The following is a 14,688-nucleotide window of genomic DNA, read 5'->3' as shown; positions in this document are numbered from 1 at the left end:
AAGAGAGAGAGCAGCTAGGAAAGGAGAGTGAAAGGGAGAGGTGTGGTTTAAAGAGAATCCTCTAGGCGGGGGGAGGAGCAATGAGATGGGATAGGTAGAGTGCAATAGGGGAGGGGACAGGAAGGGACTATAAATATAGATGCACTGGGGTGGGTGGGATTTGGGGGTAGGGTAGGGGAGCGTTGTGAGCCCGCAGGGCGAACAGAGCGGGTAGAAACCACCAGGTGAGATAAGAAAGGAGACAATCAAAAAAGGCAGATACGTAAAGAAAAATAGGTATTTAACTAGCTAGAAGAGAAGGATAGAAACCAGAGTGAACCAGATAGATGAATAGTGTAAGGTAAAATTAAGTCAGAATAAAAGCATACAGTGGGAGCAGAAGAGAAAGGGTAGAGAGAAGAAGAAAAGGTAAGTTACAGATAAAAAATAGTAGAGTTATATGGGATATAGATGAACAATAAGGTAGAGTAAAAGTTACAGGAGAAAAGGAAAAACCATGTACCAGCTATGAAGTGAGACAAGGGCTGATTTGGGCCAGAAAAGTGGGAGAAAGAAAGCCAAGGTGGGGGGCACCTACAGTGCAGTGAAAGTAAGCAGGAGGGAGAAGGGATAAAAGTGCACTAGGACAGTAGAGAGGTAAAGGGGAGTAGAAATAAGTGGCAGGGAGAGAGCTGTTAACACTGGGGGAGGGGGGGCTGAGAAAGGGTGGAACTGGCTGCTGGAGACTGAGGCACAGGCTAACTAAAAACTCTTATAGGAATACCCACTAAGAGCCCAAATATGTCAGTATTACAGCACTCAAACCTACTTTCCGTTCCTAGAGCAGACTGATACTTTATGAGGTTTGAGGCAGACCGAGTTGCAGTCACTTTAGGCTGACCAGGTTCGATAGTCACCAGATGGGAGGAGGTTAGGAATAGGAGTCTGTACAGCTATTAGCTTTGGGGAGAAGGAAGGCAAGAGGAGAAAAAGGAAAAGGAAGCAAAGTTAGCACATAAATCTTGTCTGAAGTTCAAATAATCAACATTACTCATATATCTTATTTGAGATTCAAATAAACAACATTAACCAACAATGGAAAACAATCACAGTGGTAACAGCAAAGCAAACATGAGTATACACATTAAAATCCAGGTCCCTAATATTTACTATATCTTGTTCAAAATACACTAGCCTGGTACCCTTGATGTCATTTGCATTAGATAGAATAAGTACATATTCTAGCAATAAATAGAGAGCTAAATGCAATTGAAATCCCCCGAAACCCCAGTAAAAATAACTGTCGCTGGGGAGGGAACATTGAAAGTGTGCTTCATAACATTGAAAACTACATTGCACATGTAAATAACATCCCCTCTACCTATAACAACACCTAACTAAGAACCACCTTTCTGTGTTTCTGCAGGGGAGCAAACTCCCATGCACCCCCCCCCCCCCGTAAATTAAATATATCAACTCCAAGATCGCACTACAGTGGAAAAAAGTTAATGAGGTTGGGAAATTAACTTATTTCCACTGTAGTGCGATCTTGGAATTGGCATATTTAATTTATGGGGGGGGGGTGTTTGTTAGTTAGGTGGTATTATAGGTGCAGGTGATGTTATTTACATGTGAAATGTAGTTTCCAATGTTATGAAGCACACATTCAATGTGCTGAAGTTTCATTGTTTTGGGTTTTCAGTGTTTTGAATTTTCGATGTTATGGTCTCAGGGTTATAAATGTCAATGTTATGAGAATTCAGTGTTTTGAAGTAGACCCGAGCTACGCCCACCACACTCCTTAATGGGGTGGTTGTGCCCTTCCCCCGACTATATATACTAACTCTGGGATCGCACTACAGTGGGGAAAAGGGCATATACCCTTTACTTACCTTATAGTACTGTACACACTGCCATTTTGTATTTTGCAATTCAGCATTGTTAGCTTTCAGTTTTCTGAAATTCAGTCAATGAGTTTTCAGTATTTTGAACATTCGGGACTGTGGACTCAGTCAAATGAATTTCAGTATTTTGAGCTTTCAGTCGTGAAGTGGACCCATATACACACACACATATATATATATATATATATATATATATATATATATATATATATATATATATATATGCATATATAAAATTTCACACACACGTACATACTTTTTGTACCTTGAAAAACTTTTACTTGCAAATCTCAAAATAATCAATGCAGAGATTTAAATACTGTACAGTGCACCCATTTACCTCTAAACATTAAATAGTTCATTGAAATAAAACACAATATTCCATTTTTTAAAAAGACAGAGCCATAAAATACTGTTTGCACTTACTTACCACTACAATCACAGTCTTTGGAGGGCTGGTTGGTTTCTCTGCTAAATTGTCTATCTGGCTGGCTGCCTTCACTGCTGGAGTGGCTGCTAGCTGTCTTTCTGGCTACTGGAGAGGCTAGCTGTCTGGCTGCTGGTTTGACTAGCTGACTGTCTGGCTGGCTACTGGAGTGGCTAGCTGGATGGCTTGTTGGCTGCTGAAGTGGCTAGCTGGATGGCTTGTTGGCTGCTGAAGTGGCTAGCTGGCTAGCTTGGCTGCTGGAGTTGCTAGCTAGCTGACTGGCTGGCTGCTGGAGTGGCTGCCTGAATGGCTTGCTAGATGGCTGGCTAGATGGATGGCTGTCTGGATGTATGGTTAGCTGGTGTGGCTGGCTGTTAGACTGGATGGCTAGCTAGATAGCTGACTGGCTGACTGGCTCAATGGCTTGCTTGCTAGCTGGGTGACGTGGCTGTTATAAAAAAAAAAAAAAAAGTCAAATCTAAGTCTTAGTTTCATTAGCAGCTGTAGAAACACTAAAAACAAACAGCTGTGATATTTGTAGAGCTCTTCCTGCCCCAATCCTCACCCCTTCATGAATTGCAGCCAATTGCTGCACAATTTAAAACGCCCAGACCTAAGAGGGGATAGCTCTGCTTGCAGGTCCGGGTAGGTGAAGTAACTGAACTGCTGTGGAAAAGCTGGAAGTAATTGTGGCTTTTCCACAGCAATTGAAAAGTAGGACTTTTATAAGTCCCATTGCTTTGCACAGTGGACAGTGGAATGAGATAGCTCAACCCATGAGTGTCCCATTGATTAGGGAATGGGTGGTGACCTAATCTACTTCTACATAGACAAGTCAACACAAAAATTAGGGAAGCAAATGTTTATGGCTTTGTAGTGGAATGTATTTTGAGTAGAAGCAGTGTCTGGCAGAAAACATTAATTTTAAATAGTTGAGATATGTTTTTGGCTGTTAATATGAAGGGAAAAGTGGGAAAAAAGTAACAGATATAGGGTAGTATTTACAGTCCCTAGTTTCAGACTTTTATAATGGTAATCCATGTAGAGTGGCACTACATTTATATGCAAATACAGTCAGCAGAGGTTATTCACGCTAAGGTTACGTGCAAGCGTTTTGACAAAGAAGCCTATTTACAGTAAAAGTGTAAAAAGTACCCGAAGGTAAGTGTTAAGCCAAGATCATTTATGTGCATTAGGTGCCATACACATTCACCAGTTACTGTGATTCATATAGATAAATGTAAAAGGGCCTCATCTGCATACAAAACACGTAAAGGAACCTTAGCTTATGTGAGTAAGTTTAACAGCGCTAAATTACTTTGGGATTACTTGAGTTAAGTGTCAAATTACTTAGGAAATCAGAGACTTTTAAAGTAAGAAAAATAAATTATAGAAATATTTGGCAATTATTATGAAACTGTTCAAAATGAGGTAGGACTGCTGAGCTGACTTCAAGACATGTTTGTTTTATTCAATTAATGGCCATATTATAATATATTTGGTGAATGTTGTAAGCTGTCATTTGTAAATGGGAACTCATGTAGTGGAAATGATTAGTGATCAGTGAGAAAATCATTTACTTTGGCATCTTTTAGTAATTGTGCATACATGTTAAAAATGTAGTGATTTAAATCTGAAGCAATAAAATGCTAAAAAATAAGTAAAGTAAAAATAAGCTGATGTTCATCGTATTGATCACTGCTGCAGTAGCCTTAGCTATACAAGTTAAATCCTGCTTAGGATATAATAGCCAGACAGCTTCCAAAGCTTTAGGGCAACTTCCACACAACCAAACTGTCAGTCAGCTTTAGCTGAGCTGACTAAAAGTCAGGTTTGGGCACCAAGCCCTTCAGAGCTTTCCTGTCACTGAATTGTAGACACCTCTGAGGCTTTTGATGATCGACGATCATCTCTCTCTGTTCCTTTGCTGTTCAGGTAAGTTCCATTTGGGGAAAAACCTTCCATTAAAAATGTTTATTTAGTAACACTTCCCTGTTCAAGAATGTTTGTTTAATGGTGGGAAATTCTATTTTGATGGACTTTCTTGAGATTGTATTATTGTTTTAAATAAGAGTACTGTTTTTCCCGTCAGTTCAAAAGTTGGTTAAAGTAATTGAAAACCATTTTTGTGTAGAAGTTTGTTTATTTTAATTTTGGAGGCTGTCCAGATGTAGTAAAGTGCTTTTTACTGTGTTTTTGTGAAAAAGTGTCTTTTAAAGACTTTAAGTTTTACCACCTTTTGCTACTTCTTTTCCCCAGGAAAGCCGCACCATTTTCAACTTGACAATGGAACAAAGTATCAGTCCCACAGATGGTCCTTCCTACAGCCACAAAAAGAAAAAAAATTAAGCAAACAGCCTGTGTTACCACAGCAGGCAAGCTGTTTGCCTTAACCACAGGTGGGTGACTCTTCTGTGGCCATTAGTTGTACTTCAGACCATTCATCTTTTATCCAAGATACTTCTGGTGTAGCACCGACAGCCACTGTGGAAAGGGAGTTGGCCATGTCTTCTCTGGCTGCTGGGGTCCCCTTAGTAGGCCAAGAAGAGCCCCTCTTGTTGGTCCTGGGATTGGCAAAAGGGACGTCTTTCCTGTTTTCTCAGAATGCTATGCCTTTCCCTGGGGAAGCTGCTGATGCCTGTAATAACACAGTTAGCCATGTTTTCCTGTCGAAAGGAGAACCAAAACCTAAACGTGTATCTGCTCCTCTTCAAATTTTCTTAGACAAGAGTAGTTTACTGGGTTTGGCTCAGGCTTTTCATTCAGGCTTTTGATCATTCTTCTAAAGTAGTTTCTGGTAAAAGGAGGGATACCTATTTTCCTGAAGAGTTTTAAGATTCTGATTCTGAATCTGGACAGTAAAGTGAAAGATGGGGTTTTCTCCTCAAATTTCTGATTCAGACTCAGGGAGAGCTCAATTTCTTAATCAACCTGTGGGAATTTCCATTTCTCTAAAACTGTCTCCAGAATGTGCCAGTGTTTTCATTGGGGGAATACTGGGGTTTTGCAGTCCCTCAGAAACTACTGTAAGCTGTTACAGAAGGAATTTCTGTAATTTTCACCAGTTCCTCCAGTTCTGTCAGCTTTGAAGGATGTGTGTGTGTTACTGCCTGCAATTTTCCTGATAGTCAGCCAGCTACCCCTAAAAAGGCAGATAGGATGTATAAAGTTATATAATCTTTTAAGTTGACCCAGCAGCTATAGCTTTAGTTAACACTACTGCTGCTAAATACTTAGTTAATTCCAATCCCACTTTTTCTGATACGAATGAGAAGATTATTGATGTGCATGGGGCTATATATATCTGTGGCTTTGATTTTCAGAATTTGGGATTGTCGGGCTCATATGTTTGTTCTGATGAATTGTGAAAGTAGGAGGTATGTTTTGTCTGCAGTTTCTTCTTGTGAGGAAAAATCTGCATTAAATAATTTAGTTACTTCTGTTTCACAAGTCACTACTCATTGTTTACAGTGTGTATATGACTCAGTTGATACTTCTTCCAGGGCATAGCCACTGTTACTTTTATGAGGAGGTTTCCCTGACATTCTCAGAACCTCCCATATGATGTTAAAATGATTTTTTAAATTCTTCTTTTGATAGAGATTTAGTTTTTGGTCCCTCTGCTGCAGAGATGATCAAGAAGTATGATGAAAGGGGTAAGTCGATACAGGGAAGGTCAAAGATTTTTCAGTCCTACTTTTCCAAAATTTCTAAGGGATTCCCTAACCCCTCATCTCATTTTGGCAAAAAATAAAAAAAATATATAAACTCAACAAAATTCAGGTAAACAGGATTTTATGAAGAAATGGCAAGGGAGTTCCTAGAAGAATTCTGGACCTTCTAAAACCAAAGACAGTCCAATAAGTCAGAATGAGTATTTAAGGGACCTTGTCACCCCCTCTTCCCAACTCAGCAGGTCAGTTTCTCTTTCAGAAAGTCTGAATCCCCACTTTTCAGTTGGTAACAGTTACAGACAACTGGGTTCTGAAGATCGTTCATCAAGGTTACAGATAATAGTGGGAGTAAATCCTTCCTTTCCAGGAGTAGTTGTTCATCTACCACTGTCCTAGGGATGTGATGGAGCTAGTTCCTCCTTCCCAGATGGGTAAAGGTTTTTATTCAAGGATGTTTTTAGTGGCAAAGAAAGAAAATGCTTGTAGACCAGTTCTGGATGTTTTTTTCCTAAATCTGTTTGTGATATTGCCTAAATTCAAAATGATCCCACTTCACAGCCTGTTACCTCTTCTTCCTCGTTCATGTTTCCTGGTAGTATAGATTTAAAATACACTTATCACATCCCTATTCATCCAGACTTTTCTCAAGGTTTTGCATGTCTGGATCACATTATCAGTTCTTTGCCTTACCTTGTGGACTATCCACCGCACCAAGAGTATTCACAAAGTGTCCAGCTCCAGTTCTGACTCATTGCAGGCTACAGGGTATCCACATTCCCATATTTAGATGAGTTACTTATCTTTGCAAAGTCTTTTTCAAAGTTTCAGAAATCTCTCACTTGGGTGACAGATCTCTTACACAAGATGGGACTCCAAAAGAACATTCAAAAGTCTTTTCTGACACAGCATTGTGTTCCTGGGTTGTCATTTTGACACTTCAGTTCAAAGAGTTTCTCTTCCACAGGAAAAAAAAGATCCATATCTAGATCTGTGTCAACGGTTTTCCACTCAAACTTCAGTCACTGAAAGGGAATATCTCAGGATTTTGGTTTTCATGGCATCACTGAGTCCCATGATAGCCCTAGCATGACTCCACATGAGAAAGATACAATGGTGTTTGAAGTGTCTTTGGTCCCAGAACCAACATCCTGTGTCTTTTAAAATCCCAGTGCTGGGATTTGTCAGAAGACAGATCACTTGGTGGAGATAGCAAATATCCTTAAATCCACATCTCCCCTTCTCCCTCCCTATTCCAAAGCAGTCAGTCACCACAGGTGTCTTAGACTTTGCTTGGGGAGCAGTTTCAGGAGGGATTAAAGCTTAAGGTATGTGGGACATCAAGGACAGACACAAACACATAATTATAAAAAAAAAATCCTTTCCCTGATCAAGGCACTCACCTCTCTGAATGGTTTTTGATACCCCAGGACCTTTTTAAGTTGTTACAAACAGTACCACAGTCATCTAGTACATCCACAAGCAAGGTGGAAACAGGTCATAACCCCTTTGCAGACTAGCTATGATAGCTTGGAATATTGCTTCACAACACAGTCTCACTTTGCAGGTGTCATACATTCCATCAGACAAAACTGTTTACAGGAAAGATGAGCAGGACAGGGCAGACCCTCAGTAATAGAAACTTGATTAGGGGATCTTCTCAGATTTGATCTGTCCGTGGAGAGTTCCTCAAGTAGACCTGTTTGTCTCTTGTTTGAACAGTCATTTTCAAAATTCTGCTGCAGGACTTCATGCAAGAAGGCTTGGAAGACAGAAGCTTTTTTTTTCCTTGGACAGGAATGTTCCTGTATGCTTTTCCACTGATATCCAGAGTATTTCTGAAGAGTTAGACAAAATCCCCTTTGATCAATGTGATGAGTCCCTCCTGGCCCAGGCAACTGTGGTTCTTCCTTTTTTTGGAAATGGACAAGGGCAATTACCGCACACTTCCTCACAGACTGGATCTTCTCACACAAGAATGGGGTGTTTGATACATCCAACTCCAATCACCTTCAACTGACTGCCTGGATGATAGGGTCTTAATTCCCTTTAGGCATCTGTTTACTGAGGATATGCAACAAGTAGTAATGGAGACAAAACCATTCTACTAGAAAATCATACATTAGCAAATGAAAAATGTTTTCTAGTTTGTGCCAACAACATAACCAGCACCTGTTCAGGGCTAGTTGTTAACTGGTTTTATAATATATGTGTCAGATACTATCTTTTAGCTTTTCTTGCTCATATGTCAGACTTCATTTATTGGCCATTTCAGCATGTCTGCACATGAATCTTCCTCTTTCAATGCATTCTCATGTCAAAATGTTTTTGGAAAGCATTTTGCATTATAGATTTCTAAGAAAACTGATGGCCCTGCCTTAGGATCTTAGGTTTACATTAGAGAAGCTAACACTTGCTCCATTTGAACAAGCTAACCTGGTTCATTTGAGGTTCTAAACACAGAAATATTTTTATTGATTGCCCTGACTTCTGCAAGAAGTGTATCTGAGTTGCTAGCTGTTGAGTCAACCATACCTCCTTTTCCACAGAGACATTGTTTCTTTGAGAACTATTCCTGTTTATGCCTAAAGTGGTATCCGAGTTTACTTTAAGCCAGACTATCCATCTCACCATTTTCTTTCCTGAACCTAAACATTTTATTTATTTAGTTTTATTTATTTGTTTGAGATTTGTATACCAGGATAAACCGTCTGGATCAGAAGAACCTTTTTTAAGCGTAGGCCCAGGGAGAAAAGCTCCAACATCAGAACATGGTTTACAAACATATTGCAACGTCTTAGTTTAATACAGAATAAAGTAGTTCCAGGTTCATGTACAGGCATAGACATCACAACATTTAAACGTACAAGAAAAATATCCTACGTATATACAATGTAAATGTTCTTTAGCTCCTAGACATAGGAGATGGGTACAAGACATTCTTTCATAGTGTAACTAGTTGATATTTCCCTAAACAAATTTTTATATTTATTTAGTTTTTTTTTTTGTTTGTTTCTTTTTTGGAGAAGAAGGGGAGAGTGAGAAAAGTGGGGTTAGTTATCTCCGGTAGCATTAGTCAGGAGGAAGAAAGAAGGAGGTGAGACTATCGGCTTGGAGTAGAGAAGACATGGGCGAGAAAGCAGATGTGAAGTTAACTAGGAGCAGAACATAAGCACAGCCATGATTTATTTAGATGTTGTTTTATTGAGGTTTGGAAGGCTACCAAGTTAGGAACTCTTCTGGTTAATAGGGGGAGAGAGTTCCATACTTTAGTGACTAAGTAAGACAATAGGCTTTATCCTGGAAGTTTAGAGGGGGGTGGAGATAGTAAAGAAGTATTTTGTCTTCTGACCTAAGGATTCTTTTGAGGATGTAAGTTTTAACTAAGTATTTCAGCTCTGCGAAGGCTGATGGTTTATAGATAATGTTGTGTAAGGTTAAAAGCTGGACATAATGAAGGTGATTAGGGACTTCTTCCCATTGAAGGATATGTGGTGTTTTACAATGATGTGTATAGGTTTTTGAGTTAGTGGCAAACTTGGCCACTTTGTTGTAGCACTGTTCCATTTTGGATCTAATCGAGGACTGTAGATTAGTAAGGATAGTGGCACCATAAAATAGGGAGGGGAGCAGGAAGGTCTTAGCAAGAGTGGCTTTGGTCAATGTGTTCAGAGAGTGTTTGTTTCCATATAAGATGCCAATTTTTTGGTGAGGTTTTTTTGATATGTTGTACATGGAGATCAAACTTAGGTTGATTGTCTATGATGACACCTAGCAGTTTAGTCTGGTGGACTATTTCAGTGACAGTGTTGTCTGCAGAACATATTTTGAACTGATTTATGTCAGTAGGATTACATTTTAGTGGGAAGAGAAGGAGTTTGGTTTTCTTGGAGTTACGGAATAGTTGAGAGTTAGTGAGCCAAGTTTCAGTGGCAGTTAAGATTTGTTGTGTGATGGAGTGCAGTTGGGGAAGAGTAGCACAAGAGCAGATAATGAGGGAGAAAGAATACTTCATACCATGGTCGTTCACTAAATCTTTCAGATCTCTGTATCAATTGTTCATGTCTTCTGAAAGTAAAAAGAGACAACCTGTATGAAAATGGACTATTTCTAAATGGTTATCTAAGGCTGTTACCTTTTGTTATACTCACCTCAACAAAACTATTCAAGGCAGGGTTAAAGCCCCCTCTAACAGGGCCTTGGCTTAATCCATAGCTTTTTTGGAAAGGGCTGGATGTTAGAAGCATTCCAGAAGCTGCAGCTTGGTTCTCTGTACATACTTTTACAAAGCACTACAAGCTTGATTCCTTCTCTAGGTGTAGATCAGGCTTTTCTAGGACCATTCTCCAGGGGCTGCTGGACTCTTCTCCTTCTACATCCCAAATGTAGTAAGTTAGTGTACTCTACCCGTATAGCTAAGGCTGCTGCAGCAGTGTTCAGTATGATGAACATAGTACAATTATGCAAGTAAACCTACCATAAACAGTAGATGTTTGAGTGACCACTGCTGCAGAAGTCATTTCCTCCACCCCCGCTGTTTTTTTATGTGTTATTTATGCCAGGATGTGGACATTTATTTATTTATTTATTTATTTATTTATTTATTTTGTTGTTCCTAGCATTGTCCTTTCAGGGCTCAAATTCCCTCTGCCTGTTGGCATGAAAGCTCTGAAGGGCTTGGCACCCAAATTTGCCATTTTAGTCAGCTCGTTTGGAAACTGGCTGGCTGTTATATCCCATGCAGGATATAACCCATATCCATATAGCTAAGGTTACTGCAACAGTGACAGTCACACATCTACTCAATGGTAGGTTTACCTACACAACTGTACTTTTTGTTGATTCAACATGTGTTTTTACTGGGAGATTCCTTAGTGCCACTGATGATATTATGATTGCAAGAATGTGATAAGGACTATTGAAAGTTCAGATGCGTTAAACTGATTTCTTTACTCATCTGAATCTATTTGTGATATTGAAACATTACTTCAGCACAACTTTACTTGGCTGGACTCTGCATAATTATGGGATTTGTGTTACATATTTTTTTTCTGAGGTTGGCAGGCATGCTTTCATTGTGTTTGATTATATCAAACGTTTTTGTGTATGATTGTGGTATTTTATTTGCAGTAATGATACAGAAGAAGGGATTGAAGCATAGAAAGGACAAAACAAATCATTTTACAAAGTCAGCAATGTAAACAGTTAAGGTGATAAGTTCATGGACTGCAAAGTAAATACAATAGGCAGGACTGGATTTTACAGTTGATTTGTGGATGGAGTGGAAATTTGACTATGAACTGCAAGTAAGTGACAGAATGCTTCATTAGCATATGCTGGGTTTATATCATTTTGCATTTACATCTCATAATGAGTTCATTTGCTTATGGTTATTCACAGCCATCATGCGTTAATGTAAGTAGTCTCTATGAATCACGGATTAGCTGCCCTTATTCACGTACAATGTGGGTGGCCGTAATGTGTTCCACTCAATGATTATAAATAATGCCCATAGAATCTCAGAGTGAAACTTCATTTCTGAGCATACTGACTCTATTGGATAGACTTTATCTGCCAGCAGATTTTCACATCCTTGTGTGATGATGTCATTGTAGAAATTACCTGTATAGTTGGTGATCTTACAGTCAAAGTTTACTTGTTTATTTAAACTTCATATTGCTGTAATAGCTTCTTATTCAATTTTCTAGTTGTGGTATTGCATTGGATGCATGGATGTTTCCACTTTCTGATGAGTTTTATCGTACAGTACGGCAGCCACTGCTGTTTATTAACTCGGAGACATTCCAATGGGCTGGGAATATCATGAAAATGAAAAAACTCGAGTCCTGCATTAAGGAGTGGAAAATGATAACCGTAAAGTAAGTATGCATTAACTATGATCTGATTTACAATGAAGAAAATACACTTTTTTTTAGATTTAATGAAGAACTAATATCACCAAGTCAGTAGCTTCAAGAATTTTGTTTTATCTGGCCAATAAAAAGGACATCCCATTGTGGCTGCAAAAATAGCAACAAAATGAGAAGAAGAATCTGAACATTATTAATATATTTTACTTTTTTACTTAATAGGGTGCACTACCCATATATATATAGCCACTGTAACCTGAATAGTTCTGTTACAAACTGCAGTTTGCTGAACTTCTGTATTTGTATGATTAATGTTTCCTGACCTGTTAACATTTTAACTGTGCTGCTCTTTACCTTTATATTACTGTGGTGTATTGAAATTTGGTAGACATTTTTTTTATCTAATCCTAGTTATATGCCTAGACTTCGGTCCTGGCAGAAAAGCTTTTTAAATCAACTGACTTAACCATATATTGAGTAAATACTTAACTACTGCAGAAAATGAAAGTAATGGAATTCAAGGCCATGCCACCTCCATGTTTATAGTAGCTGCATTATTAAAGGGAAATAAATTGGTCAAACTGCATCGCTTAATGTCATTAGGTTACATGTAGTATGGATTTGTAAACATAATTGTTCTGAATTTTCTATTATCTGATTCTAAGAACTAGTTCATTATAGTCCATTGTGAATGCATGCCTTTTTTTTTTCCTTTCTGCTTCCAATGTTTTCATTTAAAAATATCTGCAAATGCATTGACTTTAGTTTCTGTTTTATAAAGGCTCAGAGCGTCCTATGAGACAATGCATTTGATAAAAACAGAACATGCACATCATTGCCTCGGAAGACATTTAGCATGCCTGTTTCATGACCAGATACTCCAGTCTTTAGAATGACCACTGATGTATTAGTAAAAGATTGTGTATGTTATGTAAATTCAGTAGTCTCAGTCTCCAGCATAACTGTTGCATATAGTAAAATGGCAAACCACACTCAAAAATTATGTCTGCAAAAACTTACATTGCGGTTCAGGTAGTGGAGGTAAGAGCAGAGGAGTAGATTCAGGAATCAGAAGACCACCTGTGAGTGGAATTGATGATAGACCAGAGGGCTGCATTTCTTCTTTTCATGGAGACCAGTGAAGGAAGTACTAAATGTAGTCTGAGTATACTCTACATCAGAACAGAAGCAGCAGCAATTACACAGCCTTATAATTCATAAAAAGATGAACAAGACAGGTCTTTTGTGTTGGTAACATTTCCCGTGCTCTGTGGTGTGCAGAACATAAAGAAAGAGGAAGGAGCACCTACTTGTCCCACCAAGACAATTGCCCTGAACACCACCACCAACATTGCCAGATGAATCTACAGATCTATCTAGAATATGGAGTTTCTGCTTAGCAACATAAGACATTGTAAATATTTATTTTGTTAGCTAGGTAGACAGACTAACAATTGAACTCCTTTCAAGACCCAGGTAAATTGGCAGTCCCAGACAATGAGAATTACACAGAATGATAAATAAGAACTGTCAAATAGAACATTATATAAAATGTCATATATTATATTGTAAAGTTACAAGCAAACAACTTTTCATAAATGTAAAATTTATAGTTAATCTTGCTAAGTAACCTCAATGAGTAACAAGTTTGGCACTATTTACAATTTAAGCAAAAAGAGAAAAATACTATCTGCTTGTTCACAGACTGAGTTTTGGTTGGATCTTAGTGTATCATCTGTTAATTTGCATATGTAAAGCTGCAACCATGAAGGAAATATATTTTTAACCTTAATCCACAAAGCAGGTGCAGAAATAGTTTTTTTTTAGGTGACTTGTCAGGTTTTTTGTATAATCATTTTAATCAGTTTGTTTTCTCTTCTCATGGGGAGATGGTTCCAGTTACCTGGCACCATCTTGTTAAAGCTATTTTCTACTATAACAAGGCATAAGGGAAGGTATGTGGAAGGTAAGTGTTTTGTCTTCCTGGGTTGAAGGTAGTATGGGGTTTCTTGGCTAATTTTAAGGAATGAGCAATAATTTTGATATAGAAGTTATAAAGTGAATGCATGGAGTATAAAGTAACATGGGAGGTGAGTAGCAATCAGTTTGCCATTTCATGGAAGTTGCAAAATGAAGTGGTGAGGGTTGCTTGTCTGTGTTGTGTAGGAAGGGTTATGCACCTTGGGGTAGCACTACATGAAGGAACACCCCTTACAGATGTGAAGAGATTCCCTCTGCAGTCACCCTATTGCAACTCCACTTCCCCACACAAACACTGAGTGTTTGTTGGCTGTATTAAAAAAAGAAAAAGAAAAATCACACGCCACTCTTGATCGCTATCTGAATGATGGCCACTCATGATCTATGCTTGATCTGTGGTGATGGGGAACAGATGGGCCGACTGACCAGAAGAGAACTTTTTATCAATAGGCAGTGAGGAATGTGACATAGAGAAAACAACAACACTGGCGTGTGATGTATAAAGAGCTCCATATCCTTAAGCCTAACTCCTCATGCATTACCTGCTCGAAAGGCCTAAATCTAATATGCAACATTAACAAAACCTGTTGGAGAGACAGGTTTGTCTCTCAGAGGCTGCCCCGTCTCTAGAATAGACTTCCCATACATGTCAAAAAGAATACATCGCCAACCTACTTCAAGCGCAACCTTGATAAGTGGATGGGAAACCACAAATTTGTTCCAGGGGTTCCACCTTTGTCCCTCACTGACAGGGGTGACAAGTGCTGACTGAGGTTTGTTATTTTTGGGGATAAACCCTTGGCTAGGCTTGTAAGGGCCCCAGGGCCATTAGCCTAGTAACCTTCTATGATGTAATG

General features: G+C 38.8%; 1 protein-coding gene across 4 annotated transcripts in view; it reads left to right on the top strand.

Moving 5' to 3' along the window:
* The window catches only part of PLA2G7 (phospholipase A2 group VII), a 1,251,751-nt gene that overhangs the window by 992,734 nt on the left and 244,329 nt on the right, over window positions 1–14,688 (top strand). For all 4 annotated transcript variants that reach the window (XM_044062626.1, XM_044062625.1, XM_044062627.1 and 1 more), the window contains one exon: window positions 11,690–11,860. In XM_044062626.1, coding sequence (XP_043918561.1) covers window positions 11,690–11,860 — 171 coding nt within the window. The remainder of the gene's footprint in view (window positions 1–11,689; window positions 11,861–14,688) is intronic.

This window comes from Protopterus annectens, chromosome 2.part1 (assembly GCF_019279795.1).
Source record: "Protopterus annectens isolate FY-2018-M chromosome 2.part1, PAN1.0, whole genome shotgun sequence".
Lineage (NCBI taxonomy): Eukaryota > Metazoa > Chordata > Ceratodontiformes > Protopteridae > Protopterus > Protopterus annectens.
Note: the sequence above shows the minus strand (reverse complement) of the source record. Positions and strands in the feature narration are given on the sequence as shown.